The sequence below is a fragment of the Gopherus flavomarginatus genome, chromosome 23, assembly GCF_025201925.1.
Source record: "Gopherus flavomarginatus isolate rGopFla2 chromosome 23, rGopFla2.mat.asm, whole genome shotgun sequence".
In the NCBI taxonomy this organism is placed as follows: Eukaryota; Metazoa; Chordata; order Testudines; family Testudinidae; genus Gopherus; species Gopherus flavomarginatus.
In genome coordinates, this window is record NC_066639.1 from 17437411 (window position 1) to 17460700 (window position 23290).

Sequence of the window (23290 nt, forward strand, 5' to 3'; positions counted from 1 at the left end):
CTGTTGAAGCACACAAAGTAAACGGCTGTGAATCACCAAATGGCCCGTGTTTGTGCTGTTCGTGTCCGGCTGGTCCACGTGGAAGAAACCTGCTTGACAAGCCTCAGTCCTTGAGGTCTGACTCCAACACATCCCCCGGCAGCGTTTGTCTGGCTTTGCCACTCTGCACACTTGGATTGCGATGGCAGGTTGTGTGTCAGTTCCCATGTGCAGAGAGGAATGGGGAGAGGTGATTTTCTCTCTGTGTTTGGCACTAGCAACCAGTTCCGATTGGAAATGGGGTGTGTAATGAGGCGGTTACCCCGCTCCTGCGATAAAAGGAGTGAGGGAAGCTGGCTAGGTGCGGCCAGCTCAATCAGGGCACAGCGGGCCCAGGTAAGAGGATGGTGAGTAAGGAGCTGAGTGATCCTATCGACTACGCCACTGTGATGGGTTGCGTCACAGAGACCCCCATGAGACTGTCACCTGACATGCTGAAATTACCTCTGAGCCCATTTTACCTGCCAGCTTGGGACTCCAGAACCCTGCCTTGTTGAGCCAGACATGCCAGCCTGCTGCAACACAGACCCAGGGTCTGGACCAGGCCCCAAAAGCTACGGCTTTAACCAAAAATCGGTTAGGAGGTCACCTATCTCCAGCACCCAGACACCTAGCTCCCAGTGGGATCCAAACCCCAAATCAATCCGTTTCACTCTGTATAAAACTTATATGGAGTAAATTCATAAATTGTCCATCCTCCATAACACCGATAGAGAGAGATGCACAGCTGTTTGCTCCCCCAGGGATTATTCACTTACTCTTGGTTCATTAATAGCCAAAAGTGATTTTATTAAGTATAAAAAGTAGGATTTAATGCTTCCCAGTAAGAACAGACAAAACAAAGTAAGATCCCAAGCAAAATAAAACCAAATCACACAAGTCTGAGCCTAATACAGGAGGAACCCAATTACAACTCAAATCTCACCCTCAGAGTCATTCCAATGAGCTTCTGTAACAGACCAGACTCCTTCCTAGTCTGGGCTCGGTCCTTTCCCCGGTGCAGCCCTTGTTCCAGCCCAGGTGGTAGCTGGGGGATTGCTCATGACTGGCCCCCTTTGTCCTGCTCCAACCCCTCTTATAGCTTTGGTACAGGGCGGGAATCTTTTGTCTCTCTGGACCCTCCTCCCCCAGTAAATGGCAAAGCCCCGGGTTTGAAATGGGTTCCAGTTCCAGGTGACATGAGCACATGTCCTGTGGGACCCCCAAGCGCTCCATCCTTCCCGGCCTGACTCACACGTACCCCGGAAGGTCTGTAAGTAAACAGAGTCATTTGCAGCCAATGGGAGCCATCACCACCATTAATGGCCCACACTTTGCACAATTACAATAGGCCCTCAGAGTTATTTCATCTTTCTACTTTCAGATACAAGAGCGGTACATTTATACAGCTAGGATGACCGCACGCAGTAGATTACAAGCTCTGTAATGATACCTCACAAGAGACCTTTTGCATGAAGCATATTCCAGTTACGTTATATTCACACTCAGTGGCATATTTTCATAAAGCATTGTGGAGTGCAACATCACAATGGCTGGTGCGAGAGACCTGGATAACGCAGCGGAGGATGCACGTAAAACTTGTGCAGAGACCACCCAGCTGGGAGGATTGTAGGTGGTTCGGAGGCAGGGTCCAGGACAAGCTGGTGAAGGGTTGGGGGAGGCCAGGAAAGGGGCACAGTGGGGCAGGGATGGGGGGGACCCTTGGAACTGGTTCTGACTCTCTGCAACTGTCCTGGAAATGGACTGTGGCTGGCGCAGTGGGGAGGGCCGTGGGGCCTGTGTCGGGGAGAGCGGCATGGGTGACAGAGTTGTTTCTGCAACCAAGTGCTAGCTGGGACCCTCACTGCCATCGTGGTAAGGGAGAGATCTGCCCAAGGGGGGCCCTGCAGGCTGGGGGCCCTACATATGGTCTCCTACCCAGCCAGTGCCCCTGGCTTCAGGGGGCCATGCCACGAGGCAGAGGGGGGCGGTGCAGGCATGGGCCCCCTGGGGTACAGAGAGCCAAGCAGAGATTTGATGGGCCCACGCCCCAGTGATACAGCTCTGGGAAATGGGTGTGTGCTTCAGTGACTGGGACGATGCCAGGGATGGATCTCTGCAGAATGGCTCCGAGGATTCGTGGCGGTGGAGGGGGTGACTGCTAAACTCCCCCAGAGCCGCCCGGGGACTTGGTGACACGTGGGAGCAGCTTCCAGGCAGCCAAGACTCGCCCCTTCACCACGGCACCCTGCTCTTCCCGGCTCTGAGAGGGGAGTGGGGGCAGGTGGGTCAGAGCAGGGGGGGCTGGGAGCCAGGACTCCTGGGTTCTCTCCCCGGCTCTGGGAGGGGAGTGGGGGCTGGTGGGTCAGAGCAGGGGGGCTGGGAGCCAGGACTCCTGGGTTCTCTCCCGGGCTCTGGGAGGGGAGTGGGGGCTGGTGGTTAGAGCAGGGGGCCTGGGAGCCAGGACTCCTGGGTTCTCTCCCTGTGCCTGGCATGGCTGATGCTGGTATAACCATCGGGGCCATGCTCCAATCTGAATTGGTTCTACTGGTGTGAACGCTGCACCGCCCCATCTGATCGCGCCCCTCCGCTCCCCTGCCGTATGCTCAGTCGTGGCCACACGCTGATCCGCCCAGCAGCTCAGCCCTCCTATCTGGCCATTCAGTGCCTGGACCTGGGACGCCTCCCCCGCGGCCCCTGGCAAGTGAAAGTGAAACATGGAGAGGAGCCGAGTCACTGGGAGATTCCCCTGATGGAGCCTCCAGCAGCCAGAGACTCGTCTGGGGTGCGACTTCCTGCAGCTAAACAGGTACTGCTGGTCCAGGGGGGCTGGGAGCCAGGACTCCTGGGTTCTCTCCCCAGCTTTGGGGGAGGGGGAGAGTTTAATGGGGTCAAGCGGGGGGCGGGGAGGAGGTGCTGAGACACCCGGGTTCATTCATTGGCTCTTGGGTGACTTCAGCAGCCTCTGCCGGCCTCAAGGCCTCGCTGGGGCCTCGTTTCTCTTTCACCCGAGAGCTGGTTCCTTGGCTCCAACCCAGCACTGATGGGCATGGCCAGCGTTTGGCTCTGCAGGGCACCGCGGGGGCATGGCAGCTGCCGTGGGATGCTGTGGCAAGAGGAACCGGAGCAGGACAGGGACGGGCAGGTGTGCCAGGGATGCCCAGATGTGTCTCAGCACTGGCGGGCAGCTCAGTCACTTGGCGAGCCCTCGGGATGGGGCGTGTCCTGGAGCCAGGCGTTAGCTGGGGCTGGGCGTTAGCTGGGGCCTCTGGCCACAGAGCTCAGCTCATCTCCCGGCCTGGGGGATGCCCTACCGGGGACCTACGAAGAAAGAGGGCCGGGTGGGAACTTCAGAGGTGTTGCCGATGGCTAATGCTCCGTCTCCCCCATTCCCCCAGCACCTGATCCAGACCCAGGTGTCCTAGGGGCCCTGCCCAACTGCCTGGATGGGCTTTTCCCTCGATGCCAAACTGCTGCAGACGGCCCTGGATGAGGCACCCAAAATCAACAACCGCAACTCGACGGTGCACGGGTGCCCGGCGCTGCGGGCCTGCCCTGGCTGCGGCGCTCTGGTGAGCCACACCCAGAAGGGCTGCCCCACGGTGTGGTGTGCCGAGTGCTCCTGTTCCTTCTGCTTCCGGTGCCTGAAAGTGGGTTACTGCGGGTACAAGCTCCCCCGGTGCCGCATCCAGGAGACGCAACGACTGCAGGGCAAGAGAAGCAGCCAGCCCCAGCTGTGAGCCGGGGACGGACCCTCCTGCCCACCCCTCCCTTTTGGAGTTCTTGGAAATTACTCTGCGAGACAAATCAGCGCTTTGCCATGAGCTTCGCCGTGGTGGATGCTGTTGTGTTTAGGGACCTCGGGCCTTGGTCCCCCTGAACCGAGAGATCTTCCGACCAGCCCGGGCCAGAGACAGGGACCCAGGTGCCACCTCCGGCGGCTCCAGCTGAGTGCCGGCCACCAGCTGGGATGATGCAGGATCAGATTTGAACAGCTCCGGTCCATGGCAATTAACTTCTGCTCTTTGGCCCGGGGGAATCCCACGCCCCATTCTGGCCCCCGCAGTTCCAGCAGGGCAGTGGTTAAATCGGAGAGGGGCCAGAGGGGGATTCGAAACCCTGCCGTGGAGTGAGAGATTCCCGGAGCACACCGTTGATGCACGCTCTCCGACCTAGCAGGCAAAGTAATAACACCTCCCAAGAACTGCAGCTGAAATGGAGGCATCCATTCGTCACCACGTGTGTAATTAGCTAGTGGGACAATTTCCCCAGGGGAGTCTCCATCCCTGGTAACTCTTAGAGCGAGACAGGCTGTTCTGACAGATCTGCTCTGGCTCCCACAGGGCTTGCTCAAGGGCGGGGGGTGCTCTCTGTGTTTTAGGGGGTCGGACTAGGCAATTGTGGCGAGTGATGGACTCCGGGCTAGCCCGTGTATATCCTGTTCCCTATGTGGATGGGACACGGCAGGCATGTATCAGGATGCCCTGAGCACGCCACAGAGATCTAATGGCAGGTACGTTTGCTAAATTGGCCTGTGCGTTCTATACAATTCTGCTCACCTGCGCTAAGCGACCCATCACGCCCGGCATTCACGGAAGCATCTGGCCGGAGTCGGTCATTAACGGCTTGAAATCAAGGTAGATTCATCCTATGGCTTCATGCTGGCCGGGGAAGTGCCTCTGTCGCCCAGCCCCTGGAGCGCCGGGATCCAAAACCCAGCTAAGGAAGGAACAGAACCAGCGAGGGAGCTGGGCCGAGCGGCTGGGGAAGGGATTAGCAACGGGTCACTTGTGAAATCGTGGTATAAATAGCACCGGCTGAAATGTGTCATGGGGGGACGCACCACTTCCCGCAGACCTGCACCGCAGAGAACGGTTGTCCTGCACCGTGCGATTGGCTCGTAGTGATAAACCTGCCTGGCCTTTGTTACTTGGTCTCCTGAGCGTGTCTCACACCGAGCCAAAGTGGGATCCACGACTGACTCTGCAGAGCCAGACTCTGGGCAACGTTTGACGATCTGCTCCGGGGGCTGGCGCCGCCGACCCAGAGCGCGGCGAATCCCAGCCGGATTACCAAGGCAGCAGCCCTGAGACTCTCGGCAGTTGGGAGGCTGGGGAGGTCATGGGGAAGGTGATTGGGTTTGGCGGGGAGATTCCACATCGCTCGGCCCCGTACACTCCCAGACAGGGCGTAAGGGCTGCAGATGCCGTAGGGAACAGGGCTTTTCCAGGAAGCTGGCTGGGGGTGGCTGGGGAAGCCCGGTGAGGCATGCACACAAACCGGGAAACGACGGCCTAGGAAGGAGAACTGCAGAAACGGAACTGGGGTCACCGTGAACCACAAGCTAAATATGAGTCATCAGGGTGCCGCTGTTGCAAAAAAAGGGAACATCCCTCTGGGCAGGAGTGTTGTAAGCAAGACACGAGAAATGATTCTTCCGCTCTGCTCTGCGCCGATTAGACCCCAGCTGGAGGATCGTGTCCAGTTCTGGGTGCCACATTGCAGGAAAGATGTGGACAAATTGGAGAAAGTCCAGAGAAGAGCAACAAAAATGATGAAAGATCTAGAAAAATATGCCCTGTGCGGGAAGATTGAAAAACCTGGGTTTGTTTAGCCTGGAGAGGAGAAGACTGAGAGGGGACGTGAGAACAGTTTTCAAGTGCGTAAAATAATTGATCGGCTGCCTCCTGGCTGGGTTGGGGCAATTGCTAAGAGCCCGTGGCGCTGGGGAGCTGCAGAAAGCAGGCGGAGATCATATGGGAGCCCGTGGGCAGGGGGAGGAAATCCAGCTGTTTTAGGGACACCCCCACTGCAGATCCTCCGGGTGAGGGGCCATCCAACCACACTGGGCTGGGGCGCTGCTCTGCTGGGACACTTTGACCCTGTTTGCTGGTTAACGTGTGTGGCAGAACTGGTCTGATTTTCCATCCTGGTGTGTGTAATTTAGCGCGGCTCTGCTGGTGAAAATGGGCGCCGTCGCGTTCATTCAAAGTCCAGCCTTGGCAGGGCAGGAGGCCCGAGGGCTGGAAAACACAGACCAACTGGTGCCAATCCCCCGGCTGCCCAGGAAGGGGCAGCTTTGCCCAGAGCTGTGGGTGAGCCAGCGGTCTTGCAGTGGGTGCCATGCTCATGTCAAGCGCTGTAACAGCGCACGGGACGTCGAGCTTATGGGGAAAACCCTTCCCCGGGCTGGGATCGGTGCTTGGGAACAGGCTGTGTGACACAGGCCCCTCTGGTTGAACGAGAGCACACTTGGGGGTTAGAAAGCCGGCGACGTTACGATTTCACAGCCCAGAAACAGCCCTGGAACCATCCACAGCAGAAAAACCATGACAGGTGCAAAGGGGGAAACTGAGGCACAACCCAATCATGGCCGGCTCGGCTAGATGTCACAGTGAGAGCCCTCTGGAGAACGCTGTTTGAATCGGGTGGTTGGGGCTCGCATTGGGTTTGTGGGACCGGGGCCGGAGCTCGAGGCTATGGATATCCTGCCAGGGAGCTATAAGAGAACCATAGGACCCTCATGCTGGTGTCTCCGATCGGCTTATGCTTGGTCTGGGGATGCTTGATTCATAACCCTGAGGTCTCCAACCCCCGTCAGGATCACCCTGCTAATCCCCGGGGCCGAATTTGAACCAGCTCCATATATGGCCTGCCCGTTCGGACGGTAACCCGATGAAGTGACACTGGCAGGAAATTTCTGCAACCAGCGTTGCTACGCGAAGCGGCGCTAAGAACTTTACTGGTCTCTGTAGGTTTAATCTTTTAACCACAATCGTCCCTCTCTTTGCTGTGTTAATAAATCCTAGTTTGAGAATTGGCCGGAAGGGTGTATTTGGGGGAGATCTGAAATACCCATTGACACGGTGGGTGGATGTGTCCGATCCTTTGGGACCAGTAGAACTTTGTAGCGGATGAACAGGGTTTTTGGTGAAACTCCTCGTGTTCCACTCGGCTGTCTGGGCAGGAACCTGGGGCTGGGTTGCTTTAGGGGAGCAGTGGTTTTGGCGTCTGGGTCATCCAGCAGGTATTGGACCCCATGTCTTCCACCTTCCTTGCACAGCGCTGGGATGCCGGGTTCTCGGGCCAAAGGTCCCCGTCACGGGGTGTCCACCCTGCCCTCGCCCAGCCGGGGGGAAAGGCAGCCGGAGGGGTAAACTCACCTGGGCAGGGACGACCAGGGCGGAGGAGCCTGGGAAGGCCAGGACTCGGGCTCAGCTGAGGGGCCGGACTGGGGGTCGCAGAGCCGGAACCCACAGCGTCAGGCGGGCAGACGGACCCGGGTTCCCCCGGCAGCCGCTGTGGCCATGGTGCTGGCGAGGCCGTGCGGTGGATCCCTGCCCGAACCTGTCTGGGAGAAGAGAATTTCTCTCCCCACCCCTCCCCGGAAGGGGAAACTAAAGTAGAGACCGAGCCAGAGGGCTGAGTCCTGCAGCGAGAGCGGGGCCGCGAACGGAGCAGGAGGGTGTTGAGCCGGCAAGGAGGAGGCGCCGTCTCCGTGGTGAGTGGATCCCCCCGCCCATTGCAGCCCCTGGTTCATGATGCCCCAGGCAGGGTCTGTGCACCATGGGGGTGGCAGTGCTGAGCCCCCAGGGGGTGGAGACAGGCCATGCTCAGACTGGCACCTACTGGCTTCGATGGGTACGGGGGGGGTCCCCTTTCTCTCCACCCCCCACCCCAAGAGTTCGTCTCCATCTCACCCCTCTTTCCCCGCCCTGCCAGCCTCCAGGGTGTGTGGGCCTCCTATGGGAACGGGGTGAATTTTGCCCCCCTCTGGGTGTAGGCACAGATGGACTGGGGAACCGCCTGCTCCTGGGGGTGATGGAGGGTCTTGACCTGCCGGGGGGAACAGGGCGGGGACAGGCACCGTGCCCCCCCCCCCCGCTGTTCTGCGTGGGCCTCGACGCCTGGACATGCCCTGGCTCTCGGAGGGACACGGTGCAGACACCCCCCACCCGAGAGCTGCGGGGGGATCTCACGGCCCCTCTCCCCTGCCCTGACACAGCGCCGGAGGATGGGCGCGTGCTGTGGCTGTTGTGTGACTGTAGTGGCGAGACGGGTGTCCACTTTGGAGGGGGCAGCGGCATCACCTACGGGCTGGAGGCCAGCGCTGACGGCGGCGGGGCCTGCGGCTACGGGGGTGACGCTGGTGGTGACGCGGGCGGTAGCTGTGACGGTGAATGAACCCAGCAGCCGGAGCCAGCCCGGGGAGTTGGTGGCGCGGGGGAGCAGTGGGGAAACAGCTTCCAGGCAGCCAGGACTCAGGGCTTCACGTGGCACCCGAAAAACAGGGCTGGCTTCTCACAGGCCATTTGCTCTTCCCGGCTCTGGGAGGGGAGTGGGGGCTGGTGGGTCAGAGCAGGGGGGCTGGGAGCCAGGACTCCTGGGTTCTCTCCCCGGCTCTGGGAGGGCAGTGGGGGATGGTGGTTAGAGCAGGGGGGGCTGGGAGCCAGGACTCCTGGGTTCTCTCACCCGCTCTGTGTCTTTCAGCTACATCGCATGCCTGTCTCAAATCACGTTAGCGCAGGGACTTGTCTCTTTCAGTGACCTGTAATGTGTGTGGCTTTATTTATATCTGTACGTGTTGAATTTTGGGGGAGAATTGATTATTCTGACGCATATTTAAGCATGTTTTAGTTGATTGAAATGTTCACGGGTGTGGGAAATGTGTGTGTAGTGGGGTAGGGCTTGTCTGACTGTTTGTCAGTCCCGGTTGAGTTCACAGTTTGTGACTGTTCACACCCACCCTGTCACCCTCCCCTGGCGAAATACACAGAGCAAAGGGCCACACATCGCCAGCCCGCCCGGGTTTTCATCGTTTGTTCCTGCCTGGTCCATTGGGAACCCACCAGCCGCCGGAGCGGGACGCCGGCAGATTCTCGGGCAGCCTTGTTCGGAGCTGTACGTGCTGATTGGCTCCCGAGGGAAAGATTTCTGTCCCTCTGGGTGCGCGGGGAAATCTGCAGTGACCCACTGAAAGGGGACCGCTCCCAGCCCCATGGCGAGGGCCTCACCCGGACCCTGGGGAGCGTCAGAGGGGTCCCCCAGCGAGTCGTCCCAGGAGATGCACAGCTGAGCGGCTCACGGCCCCCGGCAGAGGCTCCTGTCGCGCTGGGCCCGGCTCTCGCTTGCAGGTCTCTGGGGGTTGCAAAGCTGCTTGTTTTGGGGCAAAGTGCTCCTTCTGCCCTGCCCCCCTGTAGCGGGGCAGTCACCCCGCCCCGGTGTGGAAGGGGTTAAAAACAGGCCCCGGGGCAGCCTTTCAGGGCCGGGCTGGGAGTATAAGAAGGCCCTGGGTGGCAATCTCTCGCCAGCCTCGGAGAGGGAAGGACCTGGGTGGCTGAGAGCTCAGGGTACCTGGAGCAGAGCTGGGCTGGGGAAAGGCAGGAGGAGCTCCGGCCTGGCAAACCCCGAGGCTGCCTGTTTGCCCAGGCGTGAGCTGCTGCGTGGGAGGGTGTGAACCCGTTACGCCCGACGCTGGGATCCCGGAAAGGTTGTGTTCCCGTTGATGTACGATAGGGGCCCAAGGGGTTAGCAGAACCCAGTCCCTGTCCAGCCTCAAGCCAGAAGGGCCGGGCGCTGGCCACTGTCGGCAGACTGGGCTGGCTGGGCCACTGGGCTGACCCAGTGTGGCCGTTCTTACGGCAAACAACCCATTAAAAACCCTGTACACCTAACACACACACGTCTGCACACACACAGACACACTAACCACACACACACTGACACTAATGCACACGTCTGCAAACACACTGACCACACGGACACTAACACACACACGTCTGCACGCACACAGACATACTAACACTAATGCACACATCTGCAAACACACTGACCACACAGACACTAACACACACACGTCTGCACACACACAGACACACTAACCACACACACACTGACACTAATGCACACACATCTGTACACACACTGACACACAAACACACTGACACTAACGCACACACATCTGTATGTACACACACTAACCACACAGACACACTGACATTAACGCACACACATCTGTACACACACTGACACACAGACACACTGACACTAACACACACACATCTGTACGTACACACTAACCACACAGACACACAGACACTAACACACACACGTCTGCACACACACAGACACACTAACCACACACACACTGATTCTAATGCACACGTCTGCAAACACACTGACCACACGGACACTAACACACACACGTCTGCACGCACACAGACATACTAACACTAATGCACACATCTGCAAACACACTGACCACACAGACACTAACACACACACGTCTGCACACACACAGACACACTAACCACACACACACTGACACTAATGCACACACATCTGTACACACACTGACACACACACTGACACTAACGCACACACATCTGTATGTACACACACTAACCACACAGACACACTGACATTAACGCACACACATCTGTACACACACTGACACACAGACACACTGACACTAACACACACACATCTGTACGTACACACACTAACCACACAGACACACAGACACTAACACACACACGTCTGCACACACACAGACACACTAACCACACACACACTGATTCTAATGCACGTCTGCACACCCACTAACTGCACAGACACTAATGCACACACCTCTGTGCACACACACACACTAACCACACAGACAGACACTAACATACACACATATGCACACACACAGACACACAAACCACACTGACATTAACAAACACACATCTGTACACACACACACTAACCACACAGACACAGTGACACTAATGCACACATCTGTACACACACTGACACACTAACCACACTGACACTAACGTACACACATCTGTACACACACTGACACACTAACCACACTGACACTAACGCACACACATCTGTACACACACTGACACACTAACCACACTGACACTAACGCACACACATCTGTACACACACTGACACACTAACCACACTGACACTAACGCACATCTGTGCACACACACTAACCACACTGACACTAACACACATCTCCACACCCCATTGACACTAACACACACATCTGTGCATACACACACACTGACACTAACACACATCTGTGCACACACTGACACACTAACACATTGGCACTAACACACACACATCCACATGCACACACATGCACACACTGACACTAGCCCATGCACGTGTGCTCACACACACATGCACACACTGACACTAGCCCGTGCACGTCTGCTCACACACACATGGACACACTGACACTAACCACCCACGAAAGCTTTTGCCCAAATCAATCTTAGTCTGTAAGGTGCCACCGGACTCCTTGTTGTTTCTGTGGCTACAGACTAACACGGCTGCCCCCCGATACTAACCACACAGACACTAACCCATGCACGTCTGCTCTGTCTCACACACACACTGACAAATGAAGCTGTTACACAAACACAGCGGCTCACACACACACATGCACGTGGTGCCATAGCACGGTGAGACGTGCAGAGGTGCAAACAGGCTAACAGCCACTGCGGCCACACACCCCCTGCACACAGAAATTAACCACACACCTGCACCTCCATGGGGCCTGTGACCTACACACACAAACCACAGCCCCCCGTGCGCACAAACATCCACGCAGAGCAACACAAATGCACCTGGTCCCACATGCACACAGGTGTGTGCACGAGGAGACACAAACACAGCCACGTGAATGCACCCCCGCCCCACCCCAGACACAGCCGTGTGTGCTGCACTCTGGGGGAACAGAGCTGGGGGGAGCTGTGATTTTGGGGGTGCGGGGAGGCCAGGTGCCCAGAGCTGCAGCAACCCCCTATTTTCTGTTAAGCTCAAAGCCCTTTGTGCACAGAGACCGTTTGCTGGGACCAGGCTGGCTGTGGGGGCGGTCACTGCAACTGCCCAGATGGGGAAACTGAGGCACGGGGATGGGGCACGCAGCCCTGTGAGGCTGGGGAGTTGCTCTTGGTTGGGGGAGGATGTTGGTTTGCGCTGTGGGGAGGGTCTCTGGAGGGCACTGTGCGGCTGGGAGCCATGGAGGGAGGGGTTGGAGCTGGGGGGCTGGTGTTTGGCAGCCCGATGGTCGCTCTCCCATGCGCGTTTGGGGGATCTAAGGGACCGAAACACCAGCCCGGGCAGAGCCCGCCCCTGGGCCGAGTTTCACTTTCGTTTCTCTGCCGTGGCACCTGCAGCTCGGAGCCTGCCTCGCGGGGAGTCGAGAGGCCTGACCCCTCCCCCGGGCTCAGGTAACCCCCTCGACCCCCACAGGCCCAGCTGCGGCTCCTCCCACACCCTCCACCCCACTGCAAACAGAGCGGGAGCTTCTGCTGTATCCACCAGCCGCCGCTCCGCTCCCAGAGCTGGGCAGAGAACCCAGGAGTCCTGGCTCCCAGCTTTCCCCCCCACCCCCGCTCTCACCACCAGCCCCCACTCCCCTCCCAGAGCCGGGGAGAGAACCCAGGAGTCCTGGCTCCCAGCCCCCCCTGCTCTAACCCACCAGCCCCCACTCCCCTCCCAGAGCCGGAGAGAGAACCCAGGAGTCCTGGCTCCCAGCACCCCCCACTCTAACCACCAGCCCCCACTCCCCTCCCAGAGCCGGAAAGAGAACCCAGGAGTCCTGGCTCCCAGCACCCCCCACTCTAACCACCAGCCCCCACTCCCCTCCCAGAGCCGGGAAGAGAACCCAGGAGTCCTGGCTCCCAGCTCCCTCTGCTCTAACCCCCCAGCCTCTACTCCCCTCCCCTCCCAGAGCCAGGGGGAGAACCCAGGAGTCCTGGCTCTGAATCCCGTAACCTCACTGTGCCCGTCCTATGTGCTTCCAGCAGACTCCCTGCCGCCGTCTCTTTGCTGGGGCGTCATGGCCTCGGCCGCCCTGTCCCTCTCGGACGCTATCGCCACCGACTTCCTGACCTGCCCCATCTGCCTGGAGCGGCTGCGCCGGCCCAAGATCCTGCCCTGCCTGCACACCTACTGCCAGGGCTGCCTGGAGGGGCTGCTGGGCGCCGGGCCGGGGCTGCGGTGCCCCGAGTGCCGGGAGGACGTGTCCCTGCCGCAGGGGGTGGCCGGCCTCAAGACCAACTTCTTTGTCAACGGGCTGCTGGAGCTAGTGCGGCCGGTGGGCGAGGCGGGGCTGACCTGCGCCCTGTGCCCACTGATCGGGCAGGAGGGCGGCCGCCCGGCCGTCTCCCACTGCCTGGACTGCGCCGACAGCCTGTGCCAGGCCTGCGCCACCGGGCACCGCTGCTCCCGGCTCACCCACGCCCACCGGCTGGTGAGCCTGCAGGGCTACCTCTCCGGGGAGCATGACGAGGAGATCCGGCAGCGCCAGGCCGTGCGGTGCCCCGAGCACCCGGCCGAGGAGGTGCGTTTCTTCTGCCGGCCCTGCGCCGGCCCCATCTGCCGGGAGTGCCGGCTGGGCCCACACCTGGAGCACCCCTGCCAGACGCTGGAGGAGGCGGCCGAGGCCCTGCGGCCCCTGGTGGCCGAGCTGCTAGCCGGCGTGGAGGAGACGGCGGGGCGGGTGGCCCGGGGGCGGGCGGCGCTGGAGGAGGAGCTGGAGCAGCTGCGGCGGCACGAAGCCGGCCTGCGGGACGTGGTGAAGCGTGCCTGCGCCAATGTGGCCCAGCGCCTGCTGGCCCAGCAGGAGGAGGTGCTGGCCGCCCTGCGGCGCCACGTGGAGGGGCGCGAGAAGGCGGCCGGCCTGCTCCGGACCGAGCTGCAGCTGCAGGAGCAGCTGGCCCGCGGCACAGCCGACGTCGCCCGCAAGGTGCTGGCCCTGGGCCGGCCGGTGGAGATCGTCTCGCTGGAGGCCCTGATCACCCAGCAGCTCAGCCGGCTCCGGGGCTTCCACTGGGAGCCCCTTGGAGGGCCGCGCCCCCGGCTGGTCGTGCGCGCCGATCTCCAGAATCTGAGCAGCCTCTTCCAGCTGGACCTGGGCGAGGCCGAGCCCGAGGGCCGAGGGAAGGACAGGGCCCAGCATGACACCCCTTCCCCGGAGCCGCCGGCCCCTTCCTCGGAGCCCCAGGCCTCTGTCCCACAGCCATCGGCTGCTGCCCCATGGCCGCCGGCCCCTGCCCCAGATCCACCCTCGTGCCGGCCGCCCCCCACCGCCCGCTTCTCCTGCAGCTTCTCGGTGCGGATCCCTGGGGACAAGCATCGGCCCCGGGTCACGGGGCTTTGCCCCCTGGGCTCCAGGGAGCTGCTCCTGGCTGACGAGGAGAACCGCAGCCTCAAACGCTTCTCGCTGCAGGGGGACTTCCGGGGCGCTGTCCCGGTGCACGGCGGCGTGGCCCCCTGCAGCGTGGCGGCCGTGGGCAGCCGGGTGGCCTACACGGCCGGCTCCCGGCTCTACCTGGCGGAGCGGGATGGCGCCCTGGTCTGGCAGAAGGCCCTGCGCACCACCCAGGCTAGCCATGCTGTCACGTCAGCGGCGGAGGGGGGCGAGGCCGTGGCGGTGAGCGTGGCGGGGCACCTGGAGGTCTACGACACCCGGGGAGAGCTGGTGGAGAAGATTTTCCCGGATGGGCATGACCGTCTGGCCATGGTGTTCGTGGCCAGCCGGTGTGGGCGCTACGTGGCCTCGGACTGGCACCGGCGCAGCGTGGTGGCGTTTGACGGGCATGGGCAGCTGCTGGCGGAGCTGGGCGAGGAGCGGCTGGAGCAGTGCCAGCCGGGGGCTGTCTGCACCGACGACAGGGGCCATTTCTACGTGGCCCTGCGGGAGTTGAACAAGGTGATGGCATTCAGGCCAGGCGGGGAGGCGCTGGGGCCCTTCCTCACCCCCCGGCATGGCATCCAGCGAGCCCGGGTGGCCACCATCACCGGGGATGGGCACTTCGCCGTGGCGCTGAGCGATGGCACCGTCCACGTCTTCCGCATTCAGTACCCGACTCAGTGAGCGGGGGAGCATGGGGATGGGGGAGCTGAGAAGAGTGTGTGTGTGTGTGTGTGTGCGCGCGTGCATTAGTTTGTGTTGGTGTGTACATGTGTGTGTGTCGGTGCATGCATTAGTGTGTGTGTGTGCGTTAGTGTGTTCATTTTGGGGTGTGTTGTGTGTGTGTTTGTGCGTGCATTAGTATGTGTGTGTGTGTTTGTGTGTTTGTGTGTCAGTGTGTGCATTAGTGTGTGTGTTTGTGTCAGTGCGTGCATTAATGCGCCTGTGTGATCTGTGAGTGGAAGTATTTGAGGAGTGTCTGTGTGTCTGCAATGAGTGTTAGTGGCAGCGTGAGCACACACATGTGAATGTGCACTGAGTGTGCGCCCACGTGTGCAGTGGTTGTGGCTGAGTGTGCGAGGGATTGCGCTGTTGTGCGCATGCTGGGCTCAGCCTGGCATTTTTCTGGGCAGGGTCCCAGGAAAGGAGAGGGGGCAGACCCCCGTCCCTGCCCCCTCAGCCCAGCCCACACTCTCCACCCCCTGGATCCCCATGCCCCCCATGTCCTCCAGGGCAGACCCCGAGGGCTATCAGGGAAGACCCCCAAACACGGGACCCCCCCCGGAGGGCTGGGATCCTGGCACCCGCCCCTGGTGCCCTGAAGTGGTGGTGTCTGAGGGGCTGGGTGGGAGGGGCTTGGAGCGGGGCAGAGGGAGTTGCACCGCTGTGGCTGGGTCTTGGAGGGGGGCACTGATGGCGGGCGGGGGGGGGGGGCTGTCTGTCTGTCCGACCCGCCCTGTATCTCGCGGGTGTAAAACCAGAAGGACCCACCAATAAAGAGATGGATTTTATTCTAGAGCTGCTGACTGTGCTGGGGACGGGCGGGGGGCCAGCAGGGGGCAGGAGATCAGCTGGGGGGGCTGGGACCACGCCCCGAGGGGGCAGGGGCTCAGCAGGGTGGTGGGCCAGCAGGGGGCAGGAGATCAGCTGGGGGGGCTGGGATCACGCCCCAAGGGGGCAGGGGCTCAGCAGGGTGGAGGGCCAGCAGGGGGCAGGAGATCAGTTGGGGGGCTGCGATCAGGCCCCAAAGGGACAGGGGCTCAGCAGGGGTGATGGGCCAGCAGGGGGCAGGAGATCAGTTGGGGGGCTGCGATCAGGCCCCAAGGGGGCAGGGGCTCAGCAGGGTGGTGAGCAGCAGGGGGCAGGAGATCAGTTGGGGGGCTGGGATCACGCCCCAAGGGGGCAGGGGCTCAGTAGGGTGGTGGGCAGCAGGGGGCAGGAGATCAGTTGGGGGGCTGGGATCAGGCCCCAAGGGGGCAGGGGCTCAGCAGGGGTGATAGGCCAGCAGGGGGCAGATCAGTTGGGGGGCTGCGATCAGGCCCCAAGGGGGCAGGGGCTCAGGAGGGGCGATGGGCTGCAGGGAGCAGGTTGGGGGCCAGGGAGAGGGTGGGGGTCAGTTGGGGGGCTGGAATCAGGCCACGAGGGGGCAGAGGGCTTGGGCCTTTATGGGGGGCAATTGGGAGGCTGGGCTGCAGGGAGGCGGGGGGCTCAGGAGGGGGCAGGGGGCTCAGGAGGGGAGCAGGGGGCTAAGGATGGGGTTTTGGGGGGCAGGAGTCTATGGAGTATGAGGGGGCTCAGGAGGGGGGTTGTGGGGGCAGGAGGTTCAGGAAGAGGAGGGGGCTCAGGAGGGGGCAGCAGGTTCAGGGGGCTCAGGAGGGAGGTCCTGGGGGGCTCAGGAGGGGGACTCGGGCGTTTCAGGGGGCTCAGGAGGGGGTTTCAGGGGGTGGAGGCTCAGGGGGCTCAGGAGAGGGTTTCAGGGGGTGGGGGCTCAGGAGAGGGCAGGAGGTTCAGGGGGCTCAGGAGGGGGGTTCGGGGGGGCTCAGGAGGGGGTGTCAGGGGGTGGGGGCTCAGGAGGGGGCAGGGTGCTCAGGAGGGGGGCTCTGGGGGGCTCAGGAGGGGGTTTCAGGGGGCAGGGGCTCAGGAGGGGGCAGGAGGCTCAGGGGGCTCAGGAGGGCGGATCGGGGTGCTCAGGAGGGGGTTTCAGGGGGCGGGGGCTCAGGAGGGGGCAGGAGGCTCAGGGGGCTCAGGAGGGTGGATCGGGGGGCTCAGGAGGGGGGCTCTGGGAGGCTCAGGAGGGGGTTTCAGGGGGGCGGGGGCTCAGGAGGGCGGATCGGGGGGCTCAGGAGGGGGTTTCAGGGGGGCGGGGGCTCAGGAGGGCGCAGGGGGCTCAGGGGGTGAGGGGGCAGGAGGCTCAGGGGGCTCAGAAAAGAGTTTTGGGGTGGGGGGCTCGGGGAGCAGGGGGTTCAGGAGGAGGAGGAGGAGGAAGGGGGCTCAGGAGGAGGCAGGAGGTTTGGGGGGCTCAGGAGGGCAGATCGGGGTGCTCAGGAGGGGGTTTCAGGGGGGCAGGGGCTCAGGAGGGAGATCGGGGGGCTCTGGGGGGCTCAGGAGGGAGTTTCAGCGGGCCGGGGGCTCAGGAGGGGGCAGGAGGCTCAGGGGGCTCAGGAGGGGGCTTTGGGGGGCTCAGGAGGGGGTTTCAGGGGGTGGGGGCTCAGGGTGGGGGCTCAGAAGAGGGTTTCGGGGTGGGGGGCTCGGGGGGAGCAGGGGGTACAGGAGGAGGGCTCAGGAGGAGGCAGGAGGTTTGGGGGGCTCAGGAGGGGGACTTGGGGGTTTCAGGGGGCTCAGGAGTGGGACTCGGGGGGTGGGGGCTCAGGAAGGGGCAGGAGGTTAAGGGGGCTCGGGGGGGCTCAGGAGGGGGATTTGGGGGGCTCAGGAGAGGGTTTCAGGGGGTGGGGGCTCAGGAGGGGGGCTTGGGGGGCTCAGGAGGGGGTTTCAGGAGGGCTCACGAGGGGGTTTCAGGAGGGGGCAGGAGGCTCAGGAGGGGGCTCTGGGGGGCTCAGGAGGGGGCAGGAGGTTTGGGGGCTCTGGGGGGCTCAGGAGGGAGATTTGGGGGGCTTAGGAGAGGGTTTCAGGGGATGGGGGCTCAGGCGGTGGTTTCAGGGGGGCTCAGGCAGTGGGTTCAGGGGGGCTCACGAGGGGGTTTCAGGAGGGGGCAGGGGGCTCAGGAGGGGGGCTCTGGGGGGCTCAGGAGGGGGTTTCAGGGGGCAGGAGGCTCAGGGGGCTCAGGAGGGGGGTTTGGGGAGCTCAGGAGGGGGTTTTAGGTGGGTGGGGGCTCAGGGGGCTCAGGAGGGGGGTTTGGGGGGCTCAGGACGGGGTTTCAGGGGAGTGGGGGCTCAGGGTGGGGGCTCAGAAGAGGGTTTCGGAGTGGGGGGCTCGGGGGGAGCAGGGGGTTAATGAGGAGGAGGAGGGCTCAGGAGGAGGCAGGAGGTTTGGGGGGCTCAGGAGGGCGGATCGGGGTGCTCAGGAGGGGGTTTCAGGGGGCGGGGGCTCAGGAGGGGGCAGGAGGTTTGGGGGGCTCAGGAGGAGGTTTGGGGGGCAGGGGGCAGGAGGTTTGGGGGGCTCAGGAGGGCGGATCGGGGAGCTCAGGAGGGGGTTTCAGGGGGAGGGGGCAGGAGGCTCAGGGGGCTCAGAAGAGGGTTTCGGGGTGGGGGGCTCGGGGGGAGCAGGGAGTTCAGGAGGAGGAGGGGGGGGTCAGGAGGAGGGAGGAGGTTCAGTGGGCTCAGGAAGTTTGGGGGGCTCAGGAGGGGGTTTCAGGGGGTGGGGGCTCAGGGGGCAGGAGGTTTGGGGGGCTCAAGAAGGCGGATCGGGGGGCTCAGGAGGAGGTTTGGGGGGCAGGGGGCAGGAGGTTTGGGGGGCTCAGGAGGGTGGATCGGGGAGCTCAGGAGGGGGGTTCAGGAGGGGGTTTCAGGGGGCGGGGGCTCAGGAGGGGGCAGGAGGTTTGGGGGGCTCAGGAGGAGGTTGGGGGGGCAGGGGGCAGGAGGTTTGGGGGGCTCAGGAGGGTGGATCAGGGAGCTCAGGAGGGGGGCTCAGGAGGGGGTTTCAGGGGGCGGGGGCTCAGGAGGGGGCAGCAGGTTTGGGGGGCTCAGGAAGGCGGATCGGGGGCTCAGGAGGAGGTTTGGGGGGCAGGGGGCAGGAGGTTTGGGGGGCTCAGGAGGGCAGACCGGGGTGCTCAGGAGGGGGGCTCAGGAGGGGGTTTCAGGGGGCAGGAGGCTCAGAGGGCTCAGGAGGGTGGTTCGGGGGGCTCAGGAGGGGGTTTTAGGTGGGCGGGGGCTCAGGGGGCTCAGGAGGGGGGTTTGGGGGGCTCAGGGTGGAGGCTCAGAAGAGGTTGGGCCGGGGGGCTCGGGGGGAGCAGGGGGCTCAGGAGGAGGCAGGAGGTTCATGGGGCTCAGGAGTGGGGTTCGGGGGCTCAGGAGGGGGCAGGAGTTTGGGGGGCTCAGGAGGGGGTTTCAGGGGTGGGGGCTCAGGAGGGGGCAGGAGGTTTGGGGGGCTCAGGAGGAGGTTGGGGGGGGCAGGGGGCAGGAGGTTTGGGGGGCTCAGGAGGGCGGATCGGGGAGCTCAGGAGGGGGGCTCAGGAGGGGGTTTCAGGGGGCGGGGGCTCAGGAGGAGGCAGGAGGCTCAGGGGGCTCAGAAGAGGGTTTCGGGGTGGGGAGGCTCGGGGGGAGCAGGGAGTTCAGGAGGAGGAGGGGGGTTCAGGAGGAGGGAGGAGGTTCAGTGGGCTCAGGAAGTTTGGGGGGCTCAGGAGGGGGTTTCAGGAGGGGGCAGGAGGTTCAGAGGGCTCAAGGGGGGAGCTCAGGGGGGTTTCAGGAGGGAGCAGGAGGTTTTGGGGGCTCAGGAGGGTGGATCGGGGTGCTCAGGAGGGGGTTTCAGGGGGGCGGGGGCTCAGGAGGGGGCAGGAGGCTCAGGGGCCTCAGGAGGGGAGTTTGGAAGGAGGTTCAGGGGGTTCAGGAGGAGTTTTGGGGAGGCAGGGGGCTCAGGAGGTTCAGGGGACTTGAGAGGGCTCGGGGGGCTCAGGAGGGGGTTTCAGGGAGGGGGCAGGAGGTTCAGGGGGCTCAGGGGGGGTTCAGGGGCCTCAGGAGGGGGTTTCAGGAGGTGGCAGGAGGTTCAGGGGGCTCAGGGGGGGAGCTCAGGAGGGTTTCAGGAGGGAGCAGGAGGTTCAGGGGGCTCAGGAGGGGGGATTGGGGGGCTCAGGAGGGGGCAGGAGGTTCAGGGGGCTCAGGGGGGAGCTCAGGGGGGTTTCAGGGAGGGGGCAGGAGGTTCAGGGGGCTCAGGGGGGGTTCAGGGGCCTCAGGAGGGGGTTTCAGGAGGGGGCAGGAGGTTCAGAGGGCTCAGGGGGGGGAGCTCAGGGGGGTTTCAGGAGGGAGCAGGAGGTTCAGGGGGCTCAGGAGGGGGGATTGGGGGGCTCAGGAGGGGGTTTCAGGAGGGGGCAGGAGGTTCAGGTGGCTCAGGGGGGTTCAGGGGCCTCAGGAGGGGGTTTCAGGAGGTTCAGGGGGCTCAGGGGGGGAGCTCAGGGGGGTTTCAGGAGGGAGCAGGAGGTTCAGGGGGCACAGGAGGGGGGATTGGGGGGCTCAGGAGGGGGTTTCAGGGAGGGGGCAGGAGGTTCAGGGGGCTCAGGGGGGGTTCAGGGGCCTCAAGAGGGGGTTTCAGGAGGGGGCAGGAGGTGGCAGGAGGTTCAGGGGGGGAGCTCAGGGGGGTTTCAGGGAGGGGGCAGGAGGTTCAGGGGCCTCAGGAGAGGGTTTTGGGGGGGTTTCAGGGGGCAGGGCCCCACACGGCCCAGCTGAACCCAGCTTTGGCCGGCACTGGGAACCATGACTCAGCCCCCGCCTCGCACTAGGCCCCGGGGGACGTGACTCAGCAGCTGGGAGCTGAGTGGGGGCCTGGATCACGTTGGGGGCCATGTGCTGGGAGGGGCCCAGGGAAGGGGCTGGGGTGGAGGAGGGACGTGGGGCAGGGGAAGGGTGAGGAGGAGGATTGTGGGGATGGGATGTGGGGCAGGGAAGGGTGAGCAGACGGGGGCGGATGTGTGTGGGGCTCTGTCCCTGCGCCAGGGGCCAACCCCCCCCCAGCCCCAGGACTCCTGGACAGGCACGTGCCCTCCCAGCCCTGCCTGCCCCCCAGCATGGCCCCTCGCTCCGTGACTCCCTGGGGGGCTGGCCCCGCCCCAAGGGACAGACTCTCTGCCCGGGGGCCCGAGCTTTCAGGAAATGTTGGCCCCAAACAATGGGTTTCCCCTGCTAACGTCCAGGCAGCCAACCCCCGATGGGGTGGGAGTTGGGGGCACGAAACCCCGACGAGTTTTAAGGCCAATATCTGACCCCAAACCCCATCCCCACTGCAGGCTTTGGGTGTGACATATCCCCCCACGCACGCCCCGATCTCAGTGCCACAGCTCCCAGCTTCCCCTCGCCCCGTGTGGGGCGAGAAAGGGCCAGCCCGGCTCTGCCTGAGTGCGGGGCGAGGCCGCGCTCCCATGACTCCGGGAGCTGCAGATTTGGAGAAGGCACCCAGGGCCGGAGACGCCGCAGCAGGAGCCGGAGGGTGCGAACCCCACAGGTGCCGCGGTCCCTCTGTCCCTGCCCCCTGGACACCTGGGTTCTCGGGGAAACCCGCTGACAGCTCCCGGTGTCTGGCTCTGGAGTGGTGCCCGGCAGGAAGCGTCTCCACCGGGGAGAGGAAACCAGGGTCGGTGTCTGGCCGGCAGATGAGCTAACGGGGGGCGGGGGGGGCACTGACTCGGGAACCGCACGCCTGCGACGTGACCCATCCCTGCGCCGGGAATTGCCAGCCCGCCTCCTCGCGGGGAATTTCAGGCTGATTCATGCAGCGCCATGGGGCAGGGGCCTGTCCCCTCTAGGGGGCGCCGGCTCCCACCTGGCCCCAGGGCAGGGACTGGCTGGCTCAGGGGGGCAGGGAATGGGGCAGGGGCCTGTCCCCTCTAGGGGGCGCTGGCTCCCACCCGGCCCCAGGGCAGGGACTGGCTGGCTCAGGGGGGTGGGAATGGGGCAGGGGCCTGTCCCCTCTAGGGGGCGCTGGCTCCCCCCGGCCCCAGGGCGGGGACTGGCTGGCTCAGGGGGGCAGGGAATGGGGCAGGGGCCTGTCCCCTCTAGGGGGCGCTGGCTCCCCCCGGCCCCAGGGCGGGGACTGGCTGGCTCAGGGGGGCGGGAATGGGGCAGGGGCCTGTCCCCGGAGCAGGCGCCAGCTCCCATCGGCCCCACAGCAGGGACTGGCTGGCACAGGGGGGTGGGGAATGGGGCAGGGACCTGTCCCCTCTGGGGGGCGCTGGCTTCCACCCGGGCCCAGGGCTCGGGGCCCCCGTCGGGTCCAGTGCCACCCAGACCCAGCCGAGAAGGGGGCCCCATCGCACCGGGCACTGCCCAGCCCCGGGGGGAACGGGGTGCAGACTCCCACGCCCGCTGTCAGACCCCCCCAGGCTCTGGCCCCATCGCACCGGGCACTGCCCAGCCCCGGGGGGAATGGGGTGCAGACTCCCATGCCCGCTGTCAGACCCCCCAGGCTCTGGCCCCATCACACCAGGTGCCGCCCAGCCCGGGGGGAACGGGGTGCAGACTCCCACGCCCGCTGTCAGACCCCCCAGGCTCTGGCCCCGTCGCACCAGGTGCCGCCCAGACCCAGCTGAGATCGGGGCCCCATCACACCGGGCACTGCCCAGCCCGGGGGGAACGGGGTGCAGACCCCCACGCCCGCTGTCAGACCCCCCAGGCTCTGGCCCCATCGCACCAGGTGCCGCCCAGACCCAGCTGAGATCGGGGCCCCATCACACCGGGCACTGCCCAGCCCGGGGGGAACGGGGTGCAGACTCCCACGCCCGCTGTCAGACCCCCCAGGCTCTGGCCCCGTCGCACCAGGTGCCGCCCAGACCCAGCTGAGATCGGGGCCCCATCACACCGGGCACTGCCCAGCCCGGGGGGAACGGGGTGCAGACCCCCACGCCCGCTGTCAGACCCCCCAGGCTCTGGCCCCATCGCACCAGGCACTGCCCAGCCTGGGGGGGAACGGGGTGCAGACCCCCATGCCCGCTGTCAGAACCCCAGGCTCTGGCCCCGTCGCACCAGGTGCCGCCAAGACCCAGCTGAGATCGGGGCCCCATCGCACCAGGCACTGCCCAGCCCGGGGGGAACGGGGTGCAGACCCCCACGCCCGCTGTCAGACCCCTCAGGCTCTGGCCCCATCGCACCAGGCACTGCCCAGCCTGGGGGGGAACGGGGTGCAGACCCCCACGCCTGCTGTCAGACCCCTCAGGCTCTGGCCCCATCACACCGGGCACTGCCCAGCCCCGGGGGGAATAGGGTGCAGACTCCCATGCCCGCTGTCAGACCCCCCAGGCTCTGGCCCCATCGCACCAGGCACTGCCCAGCCTGGGGGGGAACGGGGTGCAGACCCCCACGCCCGCTGTCAGACCCCCCAGGCTCTGGCCCCATCGCACCGGGCACTGCCCAGCCCGGGGGGAACGGGGTGCAGACCCCCACGCCCGCTGTCAGACCCCCCAGGCTC

General features: G+C 63.9%; 1 protein-coding gene and 1 long non-coding RNA gene across 2 annotated transcripts; both read left to right on the plus strand.

The window, feature by feature from the left end:
- Positions 1–1330: 1330 nt before the first annotated feature.
- Positions 1331–9815, plus strand: LOC127039685 (uncharacterized). The gene is made up of 3 exons (XR_007771297.1): positions 1331–2302; positions 2684–2827; positions 3417–9815. It is a non-coding gene; the product is annotated as an uncharacterized LOC127039685 (long non-coding RNA).
- A 2603-nt stretch (positions 9816–12418) lies between these two features.
- Positions 12419–15239, plus strand: TRIM56 (tripartite motif containing 56). Its single transcript, XM_050933506.1, has one exon. It carries the CDS (start codon positions 12869–12871, stop codon positions 14906–14908), a length of 2040 nt encoding a protein of 679 aa, XP_050789463.1. The 5' UTR covers positions 12419–12868; the 3' UTR covers positions 14909–15239.
- Positions 15240–23290: the final 8051 nt, after the last annotated feature.

Bases quoted from the DNA above. Each gene is read 5' to 3' on its own strand.
- TRIM56 (XM_050933506.1), top strand. From the start codon at position 12,869: ATGGCCTCGGCCGCCCTGTCCCTCTCGGACGCTATCGCCACCGACTTC.